The following is a 26346-nucleotide window of genomic DNA, read 5'->3' on the forward strand; positions in this document are numbered from 1 at the left end:
TAAACAACCAGTTTTGAAAATTATTTGAAAAATTTGGTTGTTTTAAATATAAAAAAGTCGATAAAATATGATCATAATATTTTAGGAAATAAAGATTCTCTGATGAAAAATTTTCGATCATTTCAAATTTTTGAAAAATTTTGAAAAATTTAAAAAAATTAAAAGTTTACAAAAAAAAATTCGATCATATTCAAAATATAAAAAATCAAGATTTTCAAAAGTTTCCAACATTTACATTTTTTTGAAATTTTCAAATTTAATTTAAAAGGTATTAAATTTATTTAATAGCTTTAATAAATAATTCACTGAAATTTCAACATTAATAGTATTTATATATCTATAATTTTTTAGATATTTAAATGTGTATAAAAACGTTATGGAGACACTGGGATTCGAACCCAGGACTTCCCGCATGCGAAGCGGACACTCTACCCCTGAGTTACAACCCCTTCGTGAAAAATATTTATTTTTGCATTTAAATTTTTCAAAATGTGTCAAAAAAATGAATGCAACGCTATTGCGATATTAATAATTGAGCCTACACATAATTTTCCTTACGAAATAAAAGACCATCTGACACACATCAAATCACAAAAAAAACAATATTTTAAAAAAATTTAATCAAAATTAAAAAAAAAAAGTATTTTTTTATCAGTTTCAAATATGGCGTCAAAACAAAGAGACACGATGAAACTGCTATTAAGCGACCCAGGGGAGATACCATCTATTCAGTCCAGCGAAAAGGATGATACGCTTAAAGCAGCTGTCGTCCAGGAAAGCAGCGTATCCAGCCAACGTGGTTATCTGGATTCAAGCAGAATGGAAGCCTTATTACGAGCGGATGACCCCACGACATATGCACCCAAGTCCGCTCTTGAGAAACCAAGAAAAACGGAAAAATCCAAAATCGAGCCAGGCATCGACGAGAAAGAACCGTCTGAACCAAAAAGTATTGCACGAGGAGGATACTTAGTGAATAGGCTGTTGTAACTGCTCTCATGCAACCCTGACAAAATTTTGTCATAAAACAAATCGAAACATTAAAAATTATTTTTATTAGAGAAAGTGTCATTATTTTTTTTTTTTAATTTTTTATTTTGCCTCGCTTACTCTGATCATTTAGCCACCTACAACACTTTTATTTAGTTACATTCTAATTTTTATATCATTTTCAATCTATAGAATAGGATACATAACCTATTCTATATTCTTCTTAATCTTTTTCTTATTTTCCTCAATTCTTGCTCTTTTTCAAATTTTTAATTCTATTTAATTTTCAGCTTCATTCAATTTTTTTCTTCATTCTTCTTTCAAGTTCCAATATTCCACTTCTTACTCCTAATTCAAATTCAACTCTTCGAATTTTGTTATTCCTATTATTTCTTAATTTTTATTCAAATTCTATTTAACAAACACAATTTTATTTGATTTCAAATTAACTACACATATTATTTTTTAACAAATTCTATGTCATTGACAGGATTTGATCCGAAGACCCCTGTCGTGTGAATCGAACACGCTACCAAAGAGCTATGCTCGCCATATCATTATTTATTTTATTTAACAAAACTTAATATTTTTTATTTGTTTTGCTGATTTTTCTCATTCATATTTTATTTAAGATACCAAAAGTTACTTAGCTACTTGTAAGTAGCAGTTTGCCTTAAGGCTAGTTGCGTAAACTACTCGACATGTGTAAATACTCGACTTAATCAACAAGAATAAGAATTATCTATTTTGATGAAATGTTCAACTGTTCGAAAATAAAGATTTTACTTTAATTAACACGTTGACTGGGGAAGTCTTTGAGAATATATCGTTTCTCTATGCTAAAACGTTTTATTTAAACAATAGTTTCGTTTACATTGTATATTGTATTACTTAACAGTTTGATTGAAACATTAATTCGGTGGCAGTGGCAAAAAGTGCTCTTTGGATCCTTCTATCGATAGGGATCACTAATTAGTTGGTTTTACTATGTCGCTAAATTGGAGATAGATTTATTGTGAATATGGCACTGTCGGCCGCGTGTCAACAGCCGCACCAAGAACTAACTAGGAGTTGTCTACATGTTGTCGTAACGTACTTATAATATCAGTGTATGTATAAATTAAATTAATTTGTTTATAATAATTAATTACGTTTCATTGCATCCTGTTTGTATTTTCAAAATTTATTTAATTTAAGTGTTGACAAAAATTGTAATCATTACCTACCAATACCACAGAACGTATAGAATCTATATTCTATACTATAGATGCTTTGACATAGATTCTGATTAGAATCACCCAAGCATGCAGAGAAATTTTAAAGCTTGCTGACATTTTAAATTCAACCGCTTATTGTAGGCCTGTAATATTTTAGTAAGTTATTCCAGAGTACGAATCGTAAAAAAAATATTTCAATATTTAATTCATATACAAGGCGTCCAGATCTTGACGTCATGTGGTAGTATGGACTTAACTATTCTGAAAAAAATCAGAAAAAAAATTTCACGTTGTTTGAAAATCATGAGCTTTTAAGTGCAACCTATAACTTTGGTGAAAAATTATGACCTATTTTTCGTTTTTGTAGTTAGTTTTTACTAATTTTGTTCATTTAAACTTTAAAACCATAATCGTGAATAACATATCTAGAACCACAGCCAAAAGATTATCACAATTGCCCCAAGTTTTCAATAACTAAGACTTTTTGTTGAACTATGATTTTTTTTTAAATCAGTCAATTTGGAAAAGCCTTTCTTTGTAAAAAATTGTACTGTAGTGTGTTGGCAAGTTTTATCGAAACTTGGCGCATTTAATCAGAATTGGAAAATGGTAAAAATTTGATAATTTTATCATTGAAAAATTTTGAGTAAAAACTAAAATCCTAAAAATGACATGATTTTTGCTAGTACATTTTACTCACAATCAGTTCAAATATTTCTCGCATTTGGAGTAAATGTACTAGAAAAAATCATGTCATTTTTACGTTTTTATTTTTTTATTCGAAATTTTTCAATAATAAAATTTTCAAGTACCATTTTTCAGTCTTGATTAAATGCAGCAACTTTTGATGAAACTTGTCGACACACTTTAGTAAATTTTTCTAAACAAGGACCTCTCAAGTCGATCGATTTCTTAAATTTTAAATTCATTGTTCAACAAAAGTCTTAACTATTGAAAATATGGGACAATCTTCATATTTTTTTTAACTGTAATCCTAGAAATGTAATTCACGATCACAGTTCCAAAGTTTAAATGAACTTAATTAAAGTTAACCATAATAAATACAAACTAGCCATAATTTTACAAAACTCTCAAAAAGCTCATAATTTCCAAACAACGCATTTTTTTCTATTTTTTTAAGGACAGTCCAAGTCCATACCATCGTGCAGTTTTCATAAAAAGGTAACAACAATAAATTTCATAACTTACTTTATTAAAGATGCGAATAACATTAGAATTATAATTGTTAATTGTGGGGTATCTTTCGCAAAGCGAGTATTAACTCTTTCAGTTCGCTTCCTCGATGTACCCCTAAATTATTTTCGTCTATAAGCCTCGAATTAGAAAGATGCTTTTCTCAATAACTCAGACTTGCGACGGATTCATTTTTTGATTGACTTTGCATTGGGATTCGAACCTGCACAAACATTATTCGCATTATTTCTCGCACGCGCTACCGATTTGGCCACGAGCAATGCTGGGAATTGGAACAGATTTGCAAAGAATATACATATAGAATAGCGCTGTATAGATATAGAATCGAGTATGCTTAATATGAGGACCGCCAACTCTCTTCAGATTCTTTTACCTGAGATGCCAAATAAAGAGAAAACCCATGTTGCTAGCTTCTTTTCAAAGACGTTTGGTAAGGGAGACTGGGTACGGTTGTGCCACTTTTTTTCAGAAACTATTTTGTTAATTTACCTGTTAGCTGAAAGAAAAGTTATTTGAATAGTAATTTAAAAATTTGTCTACGAGAAAATATTGTCCTTAAATTCTATGGATTTGTCATAAAATCAAATCATACAAAAAAGAGCGAGCGTCACAACCGTCGTTTGGGTTGGGCATAAAATGACATAAAAATAGGTTAAAAAACCTTAGTTATAAACACCAAAATGATTTATATTGAACTTTATTGCCTGCAATAACAATAATAAGCAATACAATACAGCATAAACATTTAAACAAAGCTTACGAGTAAAATATAACAAAACATAAATTTTTAAAAAGGTAATAAGAATTTGTAAAATCTTTTTTTTTTGTATTGAATTTTTCCTTTCATTTTTATTTGTTTAATCTTCGTCAGAAAATCACAAGAAATACATGTCACAACCGTGCCCACCCACAAAATTACCTACTTATGTTCAACTTACCACAAAGTAATAAAAAATTGATGCATTTGACTCTTAAGAAGCAGTTTATAGATCATGTTAATGTAAGTCAATGACTAAAATCAATAATGGGAACATGTTCAAACAAATATACTACATCTTTCTCACTTTAGATAGACCCTATGTCAAAATCAGTATAGTTTAGCTGTTATGGTATATTAGTATAGTTTAGCTGTTACTAGTCACTACCGTGCTCTACCACAACCGTACTTATTGTTAGTCTCCCTAAACTAAAAAAATAACAAAGTTTTTTTAAATATTTTATTAGAACAGGTTAAAAAATGGTTGTCCTGGTGATAATATTATGGTTAATGATAGATAACTATTACAAAAAACATTACATACTTAGCTTCCCATAGGGTAAGTCATAGTAATCGCAAAAAAATCGAAAATAAAATTTTTTATATATCTTTACGTTTCAGAGGTTTCTGAATATTTTGGCATACCTTAGAAAAAATGGATGTATGTATGTGTATGTGTGTGTGCGTGTGTGTATGTGTATTCGGATACAAATTTTCGTCGACGATTTCGGGAACACGGATGAAGCGATTTAAATAATTCAAAAAACATTCGATTCGTATTGATAAGGAGACGTGCTGATTAGTTTTTGGCGAAGGCAGGTCTAACCGTTTTGAAGATATGGGGCAAAAAGTGCCAAAAACGGTAACTCAATTTTTAAGAGAACGGAGCGTCCGATTTGAATAATTCAAAAAACATTTTACTTGTATTAACAAGATGAAGAACTGATCAAATTTTCATGGTTGGTCTAGCGGTTTCGGAGATCTAGTAAAAAATGTAAAAAAAATGTCATTTGGCGGTCAAAAATGATCATTAGATATATGCACATCAAATTATCAGATATTTTATAAAGATTTTAACAATAATTATAAATTTTGTTTACATTCCTATGGGTTCCGTAACAATGCTTATCTGTTAGACGGCAGCGCGGTGCTTACGCGCTTCCATATTTCGTCTCTATGCAGTTAAAGCAGTACGATTGCTTTGAAAAAAAGTTCAGAATTTCCAAAATATTTCAAAATACATTTTTCTTCGAAAAGTCTTTTTTCCAAAATAAGAAAGTTTTGTCAAAAATATATAGTTTCTCAAAAATCTAATTTTTCAGAGTAATTTTTTTTCAAAAATGTTAATTTTTTAAAAAAAATAATAATTTTTGGTACGGAAAGTTCCAGCAATTTGCCTTAAGGCTAGATGCCATGCGCCCCACTAGTTTTGTATTATGATGGAAATGGTTTATAACGTGTAACTTCTATTGTTCGTATTTATGTTAAATACACACCTTATAACCTAAACCTAATTAGATAGAAAAGTATGATTTTTTTAAATTATAAAATAATATTCGAAAATACAAGAAAATATACTGATAGTAGAAATGTTTAAAGTAAATTTTAAAATTTTCATATACATATGCAAAGCCCAAAATTTAGTCGAAAATATATTTAAATGTTTTCAATAAATATTTTTGAGCAGTTTTCAGGCAGCATTATATATGGTACATATAATTAACTAAATAATACAACAAAATGCAAAAGGATTGTTTAATATTTGACATAATCTCATTATCACGATGTCAGTCAATCAGCATTTTCACGTTAATGAGCTTGAAGTACATGAAGAGATTAATCCTCAAATGCAACATACATTGTTTACTGATGCCGGTCAGTGTGTAGAGATGGTCAATATATGTAGTTATGTCGGGGTACCTCATTACCTGGAGGGATTTAGCCATTAAGTCCTTTGACCAGAGCGACGGCAGGGATTCAGCTTTGTTAGGCGGTTTAGGTGGTATTATTGCAACCCTTTAACGAGCCCAAGTAATTAGACCGCGATACGCAGGAGTGTCCAGACATCGCTGGCCAAAGTCCGTCAAAACAAAACGTCTCTGGCTATTTGATACTCAGAACATCGTCGCCTATGTAGAAATCTGATAATCATATAAACAAATGAACTAGTTGAAAGTGGCATTTTGCCTTAAGGCACGTTGCAAAAACTTCCCGATAGGTGTAATAATTGACTTAATCAATCGAATTTGGGATTTAGATAATTAGATTAAATTTTCAAATGTTTAATTTGAAAATCAAGTTTTTGCTTTCAATTAAATCTTAACTATGCGATTTCCAATTGAATTTTCTCAAACACATTTAAATTATCTGTAATTATATTAATTATATTGCACAGATACATGACTGTATGTCCTAAAATTGTAGTTTATTGTTCCACATTTTAATGAATTGATAATGTTTGACTTATCACATTATACAACCAACTTTTAACACACACAAAATTTTGACTAGGATATTTTTTCAAACTTTGCTGCATTTTTAAAATTAAACTACTTTTGCCGTAGGGCCGTAATATTTCAGTATGTTCTAGAAAACCATAATATCAATGGCCAAAAAAAGTTTCATAAAAATCGTCAAAAATTTTTTTTAACAGATAGTTACAAGGAAACGTCTCGTTCGATCTTTAGTAAAAACTAATCAGTTCAATTCTCAACCAATATCTTTCGAACAGTTTTTGAATTTTTAAAATAGATTCGGAAAAAGCGCTAAAACGTGGACAGAAGGTCTTACACGTTTTTGCTAATTAGAAAGAAACGGCTCGGCCGATCGTCGAACAAAACTGAATAACGAAAGTCTTCATAGGGATACATAAAATGGCTATTAAATTTTTGAAATCTATTCAGGCGTTTTTGAGAAAACGTCGATAAAATGTCTAATTTTGACAAACGCTAAAAAAACTTTACTAATTTTTGCAAAATTTGACGAATTTTTTAAATTAAAGAACTTGTCGTAGGGTCTTATTTTAGTATGACCTAGAAGACCATATTATCTATCGTTTAAAAAAAATCATGAAAATTGTCGAAAATTTTTTTTCAACAGTTAATTATAAGAAATTGTGCCAGCGAATCTTTATCAAAAACTAAGTAGGTTAATTTTCAATCAATATCTTTCGAATGGCTTCTGAATTTTCAAAATCGATTTTGAATTGCGGGTTAAAGCGTGGACAAAAAAAATCCAATTTTCTTCTTATTACGAGAAAACGGCTCTGCCGATCGTCGCACAAAACTGACAAACGAGTGTCCTCATCAAGATACATCGAATGGCTTTTAAATTTTTTAAATCGGTCCAGCCGTTTTTGAGAAAACGTCGATTTAAGGTAAAAAAACTGTTCACACATACACACATTTTTTCGCAGTTTGGTCTCATTCGATTTAGAATGGCTTGAAACGTCGAGAAACAAATATGAAAACAAACTTCTGGTATTCTATCACAAATTCTGGTGTTTCATCAGCAAAGTTCAAATAATTTTTTTGATATATTTAAAAAAATATATCTTGTAAAATAGTTTTTTTTTAACTTAATAAACTTTTTTATTTGCTAATTTTTATTTTTTACACTTTTGGAAATGTAGAGGTTCAGTTGGTTCTTTTACCCAGGTGTAAGCTTTTATAGAGGTCATATAAAAAATCTGTTGAAACCATATTAAAATTGAAATTAATAATATAACTCATAAAATAATTAAATAACGTATAGCTAAAAGCTATATTAAGGTCTCGTAAACTAAACAACAGTGCTCACAACCAAAACAAACGACAACGAAAAAATACTTTTATTATGGATTCTCAAACATTGCTGTTTATCTCCCAATAGCAACGTTGTAAGAGTCAAGGTGATGGCTTTTTACACATCTTTTACCCTCTACTTTCAAATATTATTAAAAAATTAATAACTTTACTTGTTTTTGAAATATCGGTGGTTAACGTTTTTACCCGCGGGCCTTTAAGCCCCGCTCTATCCTATATATTTTCTAGTATTTATAAGCAATCGTATGGAAGAAGAAAAGGAGGCAAATTTTCCAATCTTATGAAAGACGATATTTTGAAATTTTGAATAGAGATATTTGAAAATATGTTAATTTTCATTTTAAATAATTAACTTCCCGTAGGGTAAGTTATAGTAATCGCAAAAAAATCGAAAATGAAAAATGTTTATATAGCTTTACGTTTCAGAGGTTTCTGAATATTTTGGCATACCTTAGAAAAAATGGATGTATGTGTGTGTGTATGCGTGTGCGTGTGTATGTGTGTTCGGATACAAATTTTCGTCGACGATTTCGGGAACACGGATGCAGCGATTTGAATAATTCAAAAAACATTCGCTTCGTATTGATAAGGAGACGTGCTGATTAGTTTTTGGCGAAATCAGGTCTAGCCGTTCCGAAGATATGGGGCAAAAAGTACCAAAAATGGTAACTCAGTTTTTAAGAGAACGGAACGTCCGATTTTACATTTTACTTGTATTGACAAGATGTAGAATTGATCAAATTTTCATGAAGGCAGGTCTAGCGGTTTCGGAAATCTAATGAAAAAAGTAAAAAAAAATGCCATTTGGCGGTCCAAAATAATCATTAGACATATGCACATTAAATTATCAGATATTTTATAGAGATTTTAACAATGAGTATAAATTTTGTTTACATTCCTATGGGTTCCGTACCAATGCTTATCCGTTAGACGGTGGCGCGGCGCATACGCGCTTCGATATTTCGTCTCTATGCAGTTAAAGCAGTACGATTGCTTTGAAAAAAAGTTCAGAATTTTCAAAATATTTTAAAATACACTTTTCTTCAAAAAGTCTTTTTTTCAAAAAAAAGTAAATTTTTGTCAAAAATTTGTAGTTTCTCAAAAATCTAATTTTTCAGAGTAAATTTTTTTCAAAAATGTTAATCTTTTAAAAAAAATAATTTTTGGTACGAGAAGTTCTAGCAATTTGCCTTAAGGCACAATGCCATGCGCCCCACTAGTTAAATTTCAATGCTAGTGTTCAACACAACAATAATCTAAATATACTTTCCAATACTATAGGTGATATTTATCAAATAATTCTAATATCTAAATAAAATCAGCAACTGTAACACAGAGAGAAGAATATATTTTATAAACATTTCAATAAAAGTCAATCGCATTCTTCTCCATAATCGTTTCTTCGGCATCATTGCGCGTCGCGGCACCAGCTATAAATTATGTTCGATTTATTTGCGGATCGCGAATGAATGGAGCCCCGTATCGGCGTGGAGAATCCGGAGCTCTCTTTCGGTCTAAAATAATTCGGTAGTATGATGGTAACGAAGCTGACGACCAATGGCTCAGCAGCCGCGTGCTCGTTTCCCAGCTGCCGGAATGCCGGAGTCTGCGCAGAAAGCGCGAAGGCGTCGCTTTCCGCCGCCGACGGGGGGGAATCAGAGGACCGATGCGAATACAACCGCCATAGGAAGGTTACATTACGCGTCCGCGGAAAACCGAACGACGTGATCCGTACGCCGCACACGTCGCTTATGTCTTAAGTTATCATGGAGGAGACTTTGGGCTAAAAATCGGTAACTGTTGAACGTGCTAGATATACCAAGAGACACAGATTTCTATAATGATTAATGATTTAAAACTGAAGATGATTCAATCGCAATTGAAACAGAATTAATGTTAATGTACAGAAATATATTGATCAATTTTCAAAATTGTATGTAACACATCAATTAGTAAGACCGTAGGAACATATCAAGTAAGCTGATTTTTTAATGAAGTTTTTAACTTCCCGTAGGGCAAGTTATAGTAATCGCAAAAAAATCAAAAATGAAAATTTTCATATATCTTTACGTTTCAGAGGTTTCTGAACATCTTGGCATACCTTAGAAAAAATGGATGTATGTGTGTGTGTGTGTGTATGTATGTGCGGATACAAATTTTCGTTGACGATTTCGGGAACACGGATCAACCGATTTGAATAATTCAAAAAACATTCAATTTGTATTGATAAGGAGACGTGCTTATTAGTTTTTGGCGAAGGCAGGTCTAGCCGTTCCAAAGATACGGGGCAAAAAGTACCGAAAACGGTAACTCAGTTTTTAAGAGAACGGAGCGTCCGATTTGAATAATTCAGAAAACATTTCACTTGTATTGACAAGATGAAGAATCGATAAAATTTTCATGATGGTAGGTCTAGCGGTTTCGGAGATATGGAAGAAAAAGTAAAAAAATGAGCCATTTGGCGGTCAAAAATGATCATTAGACATATGCACATCAAATTATCAGATATTTTATAGAGATTTTAACAATAAGTATACATTTTGTTAACATTCCTATGGGTTCCGTACCAATGCTTATGCGTTAGACAGCGACGCGGCGCTTACGCGCTTTATGCAGTTAAAGCAGTACGATTGCTTTGAAAAAAAGTTCAGAATTTTCAAACTATGTCAAAATAAAAAAAACATTTTTCTTTTCAAAAAAATTTTGTTTTCAAAAAAAATTTTTTTTTTCAAAAAAAGTAATTTTTTGTCAAATTTATAGTTTCTCAAAAATCTAATTTTTTCGAAGTAAAATTTTTTCAAAAATGTTAAATGTTTTAAAAAAATAATAATTTTTGGTACGGGAAGTTCCAACAATTTGCCTTAAGGCACGATGCCTTAATTGCCTTAAGACAGAATTCCACTTACAGCTAGTTGTTTATTGTTTCAACAGCAATGAAGTTTTTGTTTATTGTTTCAACAGCAATCAGAACTCTTACTTCAAATGTTCTATAAGCTGTTTTGTTCAAGACTTATGACCTAAGGTATTATTATGAGAGACAACCCATCGGTTCACCATTCTCCTATGTGTGGGGTTTATATTAGCTCTTACGTCTAATAGTTTACAAATGATTGAATGATGCAACTACGTCCACGAAGGACGATTTCCAATTGAAATTATATTGTGATCTATAACCCCAAGTGGAAATTTGACATCAAAGTTGCTTGATGTCGGGCTACGGCGGTAGCGTAAATCGAGCCAGCGAACTCGGGACTAGTTGGTGCTAGCCCACGTTCTAACCGATATCGCCACCGCTGGCCTATTTAATGAAGTGACCTTTTTTTTTAAGTCAAAACCGGGACTTAATTTTTAGGGTTGCTAATCCGGGATGGCAATTTTTAGTTATGCGAATTTGGGACACGGAGAGGGGGGGTTGCCTTTAAAATAACAAATGCTATTTAAAAATACACTAAAATATGTTTTCTTATATGATTATTAACTTCCCGTAGGGTAAGTTATAGTAATCGCAAAAAAATCGAAAATGAAAATTTTTATATATCTTTACGTTTCAGAGGTTTCTGAACATTTTGGCATACCTTAGAAAAAATGGATGTATGTGCGTGTGTGTGTGTGTGTGGTGTGTGTGTGTGTGTGTGTGTGTGTGTGTGCGTGTGTGTATGTATGTGCGGATACAAATTTTCGTCGACGATTTCGGGAACACGGATCAACCGATTTGAATAATTCAAAAAACATTCGATTCGTATTGATAAGGAGACGTGCTGATTAGTTTTTGGCGAAGGCAGGTCTATCCGTTCCGGAGATACGGGGCAAAAAGTGCCGAAAACGGTAACTCAGTTTTTAAGAGAACGGAGCGTCCGATTTTAATAATTCAAAAAACATTTTACTTGTATTGACAAGATAAAGAATTGGTCAAATTTTTATAAAGGCAGGTCTAGCGGTTTCGGAGATATAACGATAGAAGTAAAAAAAAATGCCATTTGGCGGTCTAAAATGATCATTAGAGATATGCACATCAAATTTTCAGATATTTTATAGAGATTTTAACAATAAGTATAAATTTTGTTCCGTATCAATGAAATGGGTTCCGTATCAATGTTTACCCGTTAGACAGCGACGCCGCGCTTACGCGCTTTATATTTCGTCTCTATGCAGTTAAAGCAGTACGATTGCTCTGAAAAACAAGTTCAGATCTTCCAAAATATGTCAAAATAAAAAAAAAATTTTTTTTAAAAAAAAATTAAAAAAAAAATTTTTTTAAAAAAAATTTTTTAAAAAAAAATTTTTTTTTCAAAAAAAAGTAATTTTTTGTCCAATTTATAGTTTCTCAAAAATCTTATTTTTTCGAAGTAAATTTTTTTCAATTTTTCAATTTTAATCGTTTAAAAAAAAAAAAAAAATTTTTGGTACGGGAAGTTCCAGCAATTTGCCTTAAGGCACGATGCCCTAATTGCCTTAAGACAGAATTCCACTTACAGCTAGTTTTAATTGCAATTGCAAACTTTTAGTAGGTACTTTATTATTCAATTACATGTAATACTATTTTAATTATGTATTTCTCGCTTTGGAGCATTGTATACAATTCTATTCAATTTTCTTCTTTGTATACAATCACTGGGTTCGTTTATTTTTATATTTTTTGTAAATTTACCCATTAGAAAAACCGGGACAATCCGCGACAAAACATCTAAATCCGGGACAAATATTGCTTTTAAAAAAAACCGGTAGTCAAGGTGAAAATCCGGAACTGTCGCAGACAAACCCGGACGTATAGTCACCTTAAATTTGATCAATAATTAAGAAAGGATTGTCTTGAGGTTTTATAACATTTTTTAATGGTCAGTTAAAATATATCCCACTACTAATAAATTAATAGTTATATATAATACTTAATTAAATTATTAATTAGTTACAATATACCCTACGAACTTATTGAGTCAGGTGTTATATATCAATATTCTCACGACTTACACATTTTCTTAAATTAATATAGTAGTGCAAACTTTAGACTGAAATGAATGAAATGAAGAACGAAGACATATAATTTAAATTCGCGAAAACATAAAACCATACCTTGAAGTTATATTTTAATTTTTATTTTCTTATGTAAACATACATTTTCGAATTTGTCCATTTTATTAACTAGCTTATAAAATTAAACTGTATCAGGATTGTTATTTACAGAAATAAAAAATAAGAACATTTTTGATAATTTTCAAGTCCCGTATTGGACTTGTTTAAGATTATTCAATTTTCTGTAAATTTTTCGTCTATATAAATACACAGTATCATCCAATTTTATTTGAGAATATGTTAGTATGTATGTATGTATGTATGTATAAATAAATAAATAACGAGTAGTACTCTAGGGCAGTACCGTGAGCTGAGTTAAACTGTTAAGTAGGTTGTCCAGAGGGTTTTTGAGGTTCGAACTCACAACTCTGTCCGCACCAGTCCGTGAGCTTGGCCATTACAACATGGAACACCCTCGTATGTATATATATCAAAAATTAGTAAAATTACCTTACACTTTTACCCAGGGAAAAATATATTATTTGTCCAGTTATTAAAAGCATATTTGCAATAAAACTTCTCTAAAACATATTAGGTTTTTCATTTTATAGCTTCTCAGTTATTTTCATTGGTGCCATGCGTATATAGAAAATATATTAAAATAAAAAATACATAATGTGTAAGTAGTGCATATAGCTACTATAAACTCAAAAGTTTTAATTATTTTTCACTTAAGTTTTTATTTATAAAAATTGAAATTTGTGAGACGAACACGTAAATTATTTTCTTGTTCAGACTCATAAGTAAGTAAATATTAGAACCTTAAATAAAATAAAATAATATACAGTTGGAATAAATTGATTTAAGATTAATCTAAATTTTAGAATTTTAGACGAGAAAAAGTAACATTCAGACAAGAGAAATTATTGATTTTGCCACATAATCGACTTCATGGTTTTCTAAAAATTCATCAATAAATTTACAAAAAAAACAATTATCCTCTGCAATCTTGAAAATCGATAACGCGATGAACAAAAAGGATATAATTTCTAATTAGATTTGTTTAAAAGAATTCGTACAATATTGAAGATCGTTTAGATTTTTTTTTAACAACTAAAACGCTAAATGTATTCTTATAGCAAATATTATAATAATTATAATGTCCATAATTTCCATAATTTCAATTTGAAAAATTGAAGCAATAAGTTTTAAACATTGTAGAAATTTTATTATTATATAGTTCTGGTTAAACATAAAGTAATCTCAAATATTGTTGGGTAAAAATTTACCCAACTAAAATATCACCATTAAATGTAATTTAACTAAAATATATTATCTGAATAGAACCGCTTTACTTAAATCATTATGCAACATTTTATTTACATTTATTGTTTTCTTCAAAATATGGATGTGATGTGATAAGAAAAACAAACGAGAGTAATAATAAGTGAATAACATATAAGAAATATTTTTAAAAATCACGAACAAACTGAATATTTCTATTTTCTGTTTGTTTTTATATAAAAATCAAGTAGATTAGGAATGCAACGAGTCGTATCATAGATATCAAATAAAATTAAACATTAAAAAATTGATCAGTATATTTAAATCAAGGATGAGCAACATTTCTAACTTAGTAGTCGCATTTAAATTTAAAAAAAAATATGTGGCGGGCCGTCCTTATTAATAATTTACAAAGCTTGAAATAATAATAAAATTAGAAGACAGTAAATATTTCATAAATTAATGCAACAAAAAAATACGTTATAATAAATTCAATAGTGGAAAAAGTTGATAAAATAAATATTAGTCGGGCCGCATAAAAATATTTAAAGGGATTCATTATTAAATTAGATTACATTGTAATATTATAATCTTCTATATATATAAAAATAAGTCGGGTTTTCCTTCCTGACGAAATAACTCCAGAACGCACAAACCGATTTCGACAGTTTTGCATTCGTTGGAAAGCTCTCGGGCTCCGCAAGGTTTATAGCTAAGAAAATTAGTGGTGCATGGCATCGTGCCCAAATGCAAATTGCTGGAACTTCACGCATCGTAATTAAAAATTCGAGTAATGACATTATTGAGAATTATCATAATTATGCTTGGTTAAGTCAACGAGCAATTTTTGCCGCAAAGGATAATGATGTACACGCACTAAATTTCACCATTCAATCAAAAATTGCTGGCGATTTGGTGACATACCAATGATTCTGACTGGTCTTCCGGTTGACTTCAAACGATTGCAATTTCCAGTTCGACTTGCGTTCGCAATAACAAGTCGCAAGGCCAATCGCTTAGTGTTTGCGGGATAAATTTCAAATAGATTATTTAGAAAATCATTGTTTTTCACATGGGCAGTTATAGGTTGCCTGTTTACGAGTTGGAAAACCATCCGTTTTGTTTGTGTTAACGTCAGACCAAAAAACAAAAAATGTGGTTTACCAAAGAGCACTTCAATGAAACGGATAATTTTCGGATTCACTTTCATTTACTTAGAGAAGTTCAACTAAAATACACTTCATTTTTGTAATCGAAATAAATTCATTACTGTTGTAAAATAGAATCAAATTTTTCCTTTTCAAATATAAAACAAACAAAAAATTTCTTCATCTTTCTCACGAAACCATCTGGTGGCAAAACGGAGTTCGTCGGATTTGCTAGTTTATTATAAAAATGATGTTATATCAAAAACTATATATATATATATATATATATATATATATATATATATATATATATGTATTATATTGAAACTATAATCCGTTATCAAACCTAAAATTAAAAAATATTAAACCATATAAACGAATTCATACTGTAATCAATTAAATGCGACATTATTCAATAATAATATTAATTAATCAGTTGATGTAATATAAAATTAAGCGTAATACAAATTATTATGACATCAAACATTATTACATGGACTTTGATGAAACAAAAGTCCCACCACGGCTTATGATAGAATCAATAAACCGTGCAAGCATAACATGTAAATTAAATCATCTGTCGTTAAGGTGTATTTCTAAATACAACGTTATTCAAACGTCGGCGTCGGAGTGCGCGCGGATATGAGTAGGTACATATTGCGAGACCGCGAAATCAGAACAAGGAGGAGCTACGGAGAGAGCTACGCGAGATTGCAAACCCCGCCTATGACTCGCTACGAACTCTCGGCTACGGCCACGATCCGGCGGACGTACTAAGGTACGAATTATTCATTATAAAACTAGTGGGGCGCATGGCATCGTGCCTTAAGGCAAATTGCTGGAACTTCCCGTACCAACATTTTTTTTTTTTTTAAAGATTTACATTTTTGAAAAAAAATTACTCTGAAAAATTTGATTTTCGAGAAACTATAAATTTTTGACAAAAACTTACTTTTTTTTGAAAAAAAAGACTTTTTGAAGAAAAGTGTATTTTGATATATTTTAGAAATTCTGAACTTTTTTTCAAAGCAATCGTACTGCTTCAACTGCATAGAGACAAAATATAAAGCGCGTAAGCGCCGCGTTGCTGTCTAACGGGTAAACATTGGTACGGAACCCATAGGAATGTAAACAAAATTTATACTTATTGTTAAAATCTCTATAAAATATCTGATAATTTGATGTGCATATGTCTAATGATCATTTTTGACCAACAGATGGCTTTTTTTTACTTTTTTTACTGAATCTCCGAAACCGCTAGACCTGCCTTCATGAAAATTTGATGATTTCTTCATCTTGTTAATATAAGTAAAATGTTTTTTAAATTATTCAAATCGGACGCTCCGTTCTCTTAAAAACTGAGTTACCGTTTTTGGCACTTTTTGCCCCATATCTTCGGAACGACTAAACCTGCCGTCGCCAAAAACTAATTAGCACGTCTCCTTATCAATACAAATCGAATGTTTTTTAAATTATTCAAAGCGCTTTATCCGTGTTCCCGAAATCGTCGACGAAAATTTGTATCCGAACACACATACACACACGCACACACACATACATACTTTACTATATTTATATATATATTACTATAACTTACCAGAAGGGAAGTTAACAAAACATTAAAAATATTAGATTTTTGAATATTTTGAAAAAAAATTGACTTATGGGTTACCATACGTCCCGGTTTGGCCGGGACAGTCCCGGATTTCACCTTGTACCGTGGGTTTTTTTTTAATGCAAAGTTTGTCCCGGGTTTTCGAAAAGTATAGGCCTAAATTGATTCTTCGCTCTTACTTGATAATAAAATTATCAACTACCCCTCAAATATTTGAAAATGTTATGTACAACTAGTATGCTTATATAAAAAGGCGTATTAAAATAGCCTCTCACATTCATAATTTTTAACCTTTATTTCCAATCTTACGAAAATTAACAAAAATTTTGAGAGTGAACGTCTTCACTGCTGGAATGAAGCAAATGAATGTGCTAATTATTTTTAAATACTTATGAAAAAATTTTATAATAAGTTTGAAAGCTAAGAAACATATGGATACAAAAATATAAGATAAAATATAACATATAATCAAATGATAAAGTTCTTAGTCAGTAATTCTGATTAAAAAAAACTCATTTAAAAAAGGCGGATTTTTATTGTAATATGTACTTAAATAGTATTTGTTATTTTAAAAATATATTAATTTTTTAGCATTCACCACCTCTCCCCGTCCCGGATTAGCATAATTTAAAATTACCGTCCCGGTTTTGACTTGAAAAACTATGGTCATCTTAGTTTTAGTGGCGAATAATAGAAGCGCGTAAGCGACGCGTTGCAGTCTAATTGATGAACATTGGTGCAAAACCCATAGAAAAGTAAAACAAAATTTGAACTTATTTTTAAAATTACTATAAAACATCTGATAATTTTATGTACATATGTCTAATGATCATTTTTGATCAGATTTTTGTTTGTTTGTTTTATTTGATCCCAAAAACCGCTGGTCCTGCCTGATCCAAAATTTAATCAGTTCTTCATTTCGTTAATACAGATAAAATGTTTTGTGAATCATTCAGATCGGACACTCCGTTCTCTGTGACGCAATCTGAATGGCTATTTCTTGCACATTTTTCCCTGTATCTTTGAAACGTCTGGACCTGCCTTCGCCAAAAACTAATCAGAACGTTTCCCCATCAATACAAAATCGACTTTCAATAAAAATAAGTTAAAATTAGCTGTAGGTGGAATTCTGAATTAAGGCAATTAAGTCATCGTGCCTTAAGACAAATTGCTGGAACTTCCCGTACCAAAAATTATTATTTTTTTAAAAGCGATTAACATTTTTGAAAAAATTTTACTTAGAAAAAAATTGATTTTTGAGAAACAAAAAAAAATTGAAAAAAAAAGTTTTTTTCATTTTGGCATAGTTTGGAAATTCCGAACATTTTTTCAAAGCAATCGTACTGCTTTAACTGCATAGAGACGATATGTCAAACATTGGTACGAAACCTATAGGAATGTAAACAAAATTCATAATTATAGTTAAAATCTCTATAAAATACCTGATAATTTGATGTGCATATATCTAATGATCATTTTTGACCGCCAAATAGCTTTTTGTTTTACTTTTTTCATTAGATCTCTGGAACCGCTAGACCTGCCTTCATGAAAATTTGATCAATTCTTCATCTTGTCAATAAAAGTACAATGTTTTTTGAATTTTTAAAATCGGACGCTCCGTTCTCTTAAAAACCGTGTTACCGTTTTTGGCACTTTTTGCCCCGTATCTTCTGAACGGCTAGACCTGCCCTCGCCAAAAGCTAATCAGCACGTCTCCTTATCAATACGAATCGAATGTTTTTTGAATTATTCAAATCGGTTGATCCGTGTTCCCGAAATCGTCGACGAAAATTTGTATCCGCACACACACACGCACACACACATACATACACACATACACACACACATACATCCATTTTTTCTAAGGTATGCCAAAATATTTAGAAACCTTTGAAACGTAAAAATATATAAAAATTTTCATTTTCGATTATTTTGCTATTACTATAACTTACCCTACGGAAAGTTAAAAATGACATTTGGCGGTCAAAAATGTTTATTGGACATATGTACACCAAATTATCAGATATTTTATAGAGATTTTAATAATGTGTACACATTTTGTGTAAATTTTTTTGGGTTCCGTACCAAGATTTTTAATTAAGGTACGGGAAATTCCAGCAATTTGCCTTAAGGCACGATACCATGCACCCCACTACTTTTAAAATAAATCAATGATATAATCAATGATAATAAAAAATACGCCAAATGAAGATATTAAATACAAATTGAGTACTTGTCATTTTGTCATTATTCGAAAACAACGTGCTTCCTGAATACAGCACTGTCGCATATCGAGTCTCGCACAATATTATCACGAGAGAACAAACAGCGAGACCTACCGCACGTTTCCTCGCTCGCGGGGGTGGTTCGTGCGCGCGTCTCTGTCGGCCGCGACGAACAAGTGCCGCCCGCACGCAGAGAGAAAGACAGCGACGGTCGCCGGGCGTTCGAAATTTTTCCATGTTGTCATCTCGCGTTCCGCCGAGCGTAGCGTGAGCGAGTTATGGGTCGTCCCACCACGGATCACCAACCCCTAAATCACACCGGATCGCTCGCCCGCACCCGCAAATCACTCTCTTTCATTCGAGAATTATTCTTCGGGGCAACTGCTAATAGAGAAACGCTATTCACTGTAATAAGTCAGCGTTCTGATATCACTGCACGTGCAGACCTGTTTGTTCCTAGCTCTCATTGTCTGTTCTGTCGTTGTGATGTTAAAGGTGCGCTCTAGCAGTAACGGATAATTTGAATCTATAAATATATTATTACAGTAAATATAAACCTTCTGTTGTTTTAACAACTTATTGAAAATATTAGTGTGTTTTCGTAATTTTAGTGACTTTATATAATGTGCCATTTAGGTTTATAACAGTGATTATAAAATTTTTCCCATAAAAAGTTTGTTCAACCAAAATCATATTAAAAATACCTTAAAATGTGAATATCTTGTTTACGTGTTAACGATTAGCTCTTAATTGTATAGTGATAATCTAATTGCTTAGTATGTTTATAAATATGTACAGTGTAGTTCTTAACGAAACAATGCAGTGTTGTGCAAACTGTCCTGAATCATAAAAAGTGTCAATTATCTTATGGACGATCGTCGATTTAACGAAATGTTGCAGCCGCATGGAGCAACTTCTCTCGGACACTTTCTCCGGTTGCACCAACAGCATAACGGTCTTCACCAATTACACCCCACACAGCAACAGCACGGACACCTTCAACCTCAAATTGTACCATCGCAACATCATCAACAACAGTCACAACAAGTAGGTTCTCCGCAACAGATTGGAGCGACCGGTATTCCGGTATCGTCGGTCCTGAACGGTCAACACAACGTCGGCACAGACGTCGCAAGTGGCGGAGCAAAACCGTTCACGATCGCCGCGATTCTAGGATTGCAACAGGAAGACGGAACCGATTTAGGAGCTGTCATGAATCTTAGTCTTCATCGAACTAATGTCCAGTCAACAAACATATCCGGCCCACGGCTTATGCATCCTAGTCACAGACACGGTATGTTGTTCACTTAAAAAGCCATAATTTTATTGTGTTGTAATGTAGAAAAAGTCGTAGGTCATGCTGCCAGTTTACATTTATTTGAACAAAATACAATGTGTAACTACTCCTACTTCTTGTGCAACGACAAAACCAGAATAAAATTTGGCAAGTTATATTGGATTTGTATCATTTGATACATGGTATCGTATATATTTTTGGGTACGATATAGCCAATTATTCACATTTGCTTTTTAAATATTTAGACAATAGTAATAAATAATTCATTAATAATATATATACTTGCATACTTGCACAACCAATCTTATTATGCAGTAAATTTTAAAAATAAATGGTACTTTGGCAATAAACAGCTTGGAGAAATCTACAAAGTAATGCTTTTTTTCAAAATTAACGACCATAGAGAGCGTAGTCAATTGCATGATTAATTATTATTATTATTATTATATCACAAGTAAAATTAAAGTTTTCCACATTTCTAGTACCATCGAATAACTGCACTTATTTGCTAACCAATTAAAAAAAGTTATTGCAGAAAAAATGTTCCAAGTTGGTCAGGCATATATATATATATATATATATATATATATATATATATATATATATATATATATATGAATTAAGTTATCACATCTTTACAGAATATTTTTTTAATCAATCTAATCAGATGCTCCGTTCTTGCAAAATCGAATTAACATTCTTTGCCAAAAACTAATTGGCACGTCTCCTTATCAACAGAAATCGAATGTTTCTTGAATCATTCAAATCGGTTGATCCATGCGCCCGAAATTATGGACGAAAAATTGTGTTCTTACATACATACACACACATATCTATTTTTTCTAAGGTATGCCAAAATGTGCACAAACCTCGGAAAGAGGTTTCAGAGGTTTCTCACATTTTCATTTTCCATTTTTGTACAATTACTATTATATGACTTACCATACGGAAAATTAATAATGAATTTAGTTATTGTTCATTCATTCAAAAATAACTATTAAATGCAATAATTTAATAATACTATTCTTATCAAATAGCAATTCTTTGTTTCCATACATCGTAGGTATTTAAAAATATTTTTAGATACATTCTGTAACTAACAAATAATTTTTTTTTCTAAATTAAAAACGAGTCATAAAAAGAAATCATGCAACTATGTGCATAATAGATCGCAGTTAAATATCTTCTGACTAAAGTACGCTCTGTCATATCAATGGGTACACATTTACCTTAAATATTTCTTCCACTGTGTTTAAGTCATAAGTTTTGTCTTTATTTTAATTTAACACAGCTCATCAGGATGATTTTTAATCTTTTTGTTTTTCATTTTGAATTATTAAAACTAATTTATATATCCAAATGAGTTGTCAAGATTAATCGAACGTTATGTATTATATTATATACAATGATATCTTAATATTTTCAGTTATTCCAATATATGAATATGTACTTTCTAGCGTACATTGTTTATTTTATTATTATTATTATTATTTTAAACCAATAGACGTTAAAAAGAAATTAACTAGTGGTGCATGGCATCGTGCCTTAAGACAAATTGCTGCAACTTCCCGTACCGTGATGAAAAAATAGTCAAGGAATATTAAATGCTTTCAAATAGATTATTATAAATACTGTAACTTTCATTATTTGTATCTTATAGACTACATAAAAAGTAAGCAAACAAAACTTGATCAAGCGGAGTTAGAATGAAAGAAATTCATCTCATATTTCTTAGAATTATATAAGCTTTTTTTTCTCTCTTTTTTTAATAATCATCAGAACATAAATAAATTATATAAACTGAATTGCAAAATTAAAAGTTTTTATTTCAAGGTGATTTTTAGAATTTTAGCTAGAATTAAAATTGAAATTCGAATCATTTTGATATTAAAAAATAAATTGGAAACTAAAAAAATTCTTTTTGAAATTTTGAAATAAAAAATACCTTCCTCAAAAAAGAATCGTTTCTTCACAAACAAAATGTTTTTTGAATAATTCAAATCCGATGCTTTCTCTTCTCAAAAACTGCCAGTTTTTACATTTTCAGCTCCTTATATTTGAAACAGCAAGTCTGTCTTTGCCAAAAACTAATAACTACATCTTATCATCATTACGAATTGAATGTTTTTAGAATCATTCAAGTCGGATGCTCGGTTCTCTCAAAAACTTAATTTCCATTTCCACTCTTTGCTTCGCATCTCCGAAACGGCTTGACCGAATGCTTATTGAATCATTCAAATCGGTTGAGCGTAGGTCTTGAAAACGTGGATGAAAAATTGTATCCACACATATATAAATATACACACATGCGTACACGCGCACACATATCCATTTTTATGAAGTATGCCAAAAGGTTCACAAGCTCTTAAAACGTGAAGATATGCAAAAATGTTCATTTTTGATTTTTGGATGATTACTATAACTCACCCTACGGGAAGTTAACAAACAAGTGCTCATGAATAGTTGAGTTAAGATATTTCACTTACAAAAATTTTTTCTAAGCTTAAATTCAAAATAAAGTTTTTTTTTTAAGAAAAATCATACATACTGCCGAAAGTATTTAAGTTATTTAAGATGTTTTTAAAATTACTCATAAAAACACAATGAGAAAGAGCAATTAACTGCTGATTTAATTAAGGAACAAGTTTCAAGAGCATAAGCATAATAAATATATTGTATATTGTCAATTAAAGCACAGTTAAGGAATAATCAACAACATCAAAATCATATTACAAAAGCATCAAAATAGTAATTGTCTCAAAATGAAAGGTTTAAAAGTCTTTTGCAAATCGTTTTTTGGCAGTCGTTGGTACATCTAATTTATAGACTCATCTTAATTGCTTAAATTTTATTCATACTGTATAAATAACAGCAAAGATTTTATACTGTCAATATTGTAATATATAATATAATCATTAAATTATCTATGCTAACTAGTAGTAGCATATTACTGTTACATCCATTATAAACAATTATTTTTATAACAATTATATCTTTTCCTCAGAACACACGATAGGAAAGAAAGGATCATCGAAAAGCAAAAGAGTTCGGACGATATTCACACCTGAACAACTTGAACGACTTGAAGCCGAATTCGAGCGGCAGCAATACATGGTTGGACCAGAGAGATTATATTTAGCACATACCCTACAACTTACAGAAGCACAAGTTAGTTATAATTTCATACTTCTATAATGACTAAACAATTTAATTTTTTTAACGATAACTAAGTGTTAGAGGCATTTTTCCTTAAGACGCCTCGTCCATTAATCACGTGAAGGGGGGGGGGGTCTTTGACAAAAAATTACGGAATATCACGTGGGGCAGAAAAGGTAAATTAATAGTAAGATATCACGTGTATTTATTCTTTACCTAGTTTTTTTAAAAAAAAATCCAAACATTTTCAATAAAATAAAAATCATTACAATTTTTTCTCTTAACTAAAAAATACACGTAATGTTTAGTAGGGGAGGGAAAGTAATTTTAAACATCACCACGTATCACCAAAAAGGAGGCGGGAGGGTTCAAAAATCCTTAAAAAATCGATCACGTGATTATTGGACGCCCCCTGAAGCAAGTTGCTTGAACTTGTCAATATGTGTAGTAATCGATTTGAACAGAAATTGAGATTCAGCTATTTTGATTTGTTTGTTTCGAAAATAAACTTTTTGTTATCTCTAGAAACTAATCAATGCGATTTCCAATTGATTTTTCTCAAACAGATTTGTAATTAAATTAATTCTAGTTGACGAACGTGTGCTTGTATGTCTTAAAATCCCATTCCAAATTTTATTGTATTTTTATAATTCATTCGACTAGTCCTCGTCAATTACTTTTCGTAGGCCTCTAATTTTTTAGGATGTTTACATCATAAACTCTATTCAAGTTCAATTTTATTAAAAACAACAAAGATTTTTTTTCAACAATTAATTACCTAATCAGCACGATTCTCAATCGCTTTTCTTATTTTTAAAATCGGTTGAAGATTGTTTGCCAAAACGATTTTTTTTACTTTTCTGGTAGTTTCGAAAAAAACGGCTCCGCCGATCGTCTCACAGCCCTAATCAAGGCTCCTTCCTTACCAAATGTCTTCGACACATACATTTTCCAAATCCAGTTTCAAACGTTTTAGAATAGCTTAAAATGTCAAGAAAATAAAATTAGCAAATCGGATTTTGTGGCGTAAGACCTTTTGGAAACTTTCGTACCTGTTATACCGCACTGCTAAATTCGATCATTCAACATTCTGAAAATTATAAAAAATTTTACTTCGTTCTAAAAATGGACTTTGTTTTAATCTTTTCGGTGAGTGTTTTACATCGGTAATATAAAACTGACGCTAAAATAATTTCAAACGCTTAAAAGCAAACACTTTGAATCTCTTTAATGTTAAAAAAAAACATTTTTCATTATTCCCCAAAATTTCATGGTAATTTTAATGTAGTTAACCCCTTAACTTATAATTTAGATTCGAAAATGTTGGGCCAAAGTTGTACAAGTTGGCGCAGAGTTTGTGACTATTTTCCCACACAACGTACAGTTTATCACAAAAATAAAAATAATTTTATGTTTTATAGTTTTGGATGAATATATTTTTGCAATACCGTACCGGACCATGCCCGTAATTCGTAATATTTGCTTCTGGATCGATAAGAATTATGATGATGGGCTATGCCCATAATATTTTCGCAGCCATTACTCGTCATTGTAAGGGGTTAAAAAGTGACATCAAAAATTGAAAATTGTAACACAAAAATTAAATATTAATAATGGTTATAAAAACTTTAAATAAGTTTATTAATATTCATCAAATAATTGTTTATAAAAGATAAAGTTCCAGCTATTTACCTTGTAGATAAGCGGCAAATCCTCAGGCTTTTAGCGACAAGGTTCAAATCTCACGTTGCGTGCATCCAGATAGTGATATCCATTTTATCTTAAAAAATTTTTCGAAATTATTTCAAAGTGAACATAGCCCTTACAGGCTATTTACTTAGTGCAATAACTGTTTTAAAAAATCATCATCATTAAAAATGGACTACAGTCTTGGGTTCACCATTAATAAGAATATCACAATTAGAACAGGACAACATTGGGCAGCCTTCTACTAGCCATGAGTAAAAATGATCAACACAACAAATAATACTATAAATCACAATAGCTTAATAGCAAAAATCAGTTTACAGTTCACAAATGACCTTATCATACACCGGTAAATTCTATAAACATTACGTCACTGTAAGTGCTGTATCAGCAGAACTATTCCTTCGTCTAATTTCTTTCGAATTCACTTTCCAACAGGTAAAAGTGTGGTTCCAAAACCGCCGCATAAAGTGGCGCAAACATCACCTGGAAGTGACTCAGCAGCGACTCGCCATGATCAGGCAGCGGCAGCTAGGATGCGCCACTCCCCGATACGATGTGGAACCCGCCGGCAACCTGTCCGACTCGATGGACACGGGCAGTTCGCCTGAAGATTCATGAGCTACACATTTTGCGATGTAATAGAAATATAATTTTTATTTATATTAAAATAGGCCCAAATGACTGTTTTATACTTCGACGTGGCAACTGAGAAGCAGACGGAAAAAATATTATTTGATATTGACGATTCATTAAAACATGGCAGCGGCATAATATTAACCCTTTGCGCACGGCACCGATTCATAATATTGTGTAAATTGTGCAATTTGGACATTGAAAAATATACATTTGCATTAATATCTATATTTATTTTCTACGGCATGGTAAAGTTAAAAGCAATTTCCAAAAGGCATAGCGGGTT

General features: G+C 31.2%; 1 protein-coding gene and 1 non-coding gene across 2 annotated transcripts; one reads left to right on the forward strand and one right to left on the reverse strand.

The window, feature by feature from the left end:
• Positions 1 to 377: 377 nt before the first annotated feature.
• On the reverse strand, positions 378 to 449 carry Trnaa-cgc. Its single transcript has one exon. It is a non-coding gene; the product is annotated as a tRNA-Ala (tRNA).
• A 19706-nt stretch (positions 450 to 20155) lies between these two features.
• On the forward strand, positions 20156 to 26045 carry LOC113375952 (homeobox protein MOX-2-like). Its single transcript, XM_026615887.1, has 3 exons — positions 20156 to 20558; positions 23566 to 23729; positions 25863 to 26045. The coding sequence occupies exons 1-3, from the start codon at positions 20156 to 20158 to the stop codon at positions 26043 to 26045; spliced, it is 750 nt and encodes a 249-aa protein (XP_026471672.1).
• Positions 26046 to 26346: the final 301 nt, after the last annotated feature.

Source organism: Ctenocephalides felis, unplaced genomic scaffold (assembly GCF_003426905.1).
Source record: "Ctenocephalides felis isolate EL2017-DRISC unplaced genomic scaffold, ASM342690v1 CF-g0.4_SCAFFOLD_01886, whole genome shotgun sequence".
In the NCBI taxonomy this organism is placed as follows: domain Eukaryota; kingdom Metazoa; phylum Arthropoda; class Insecta; order Siphonaptera; family Pulicidae; genus Ctenocephalides; species Ctenocephalides felis.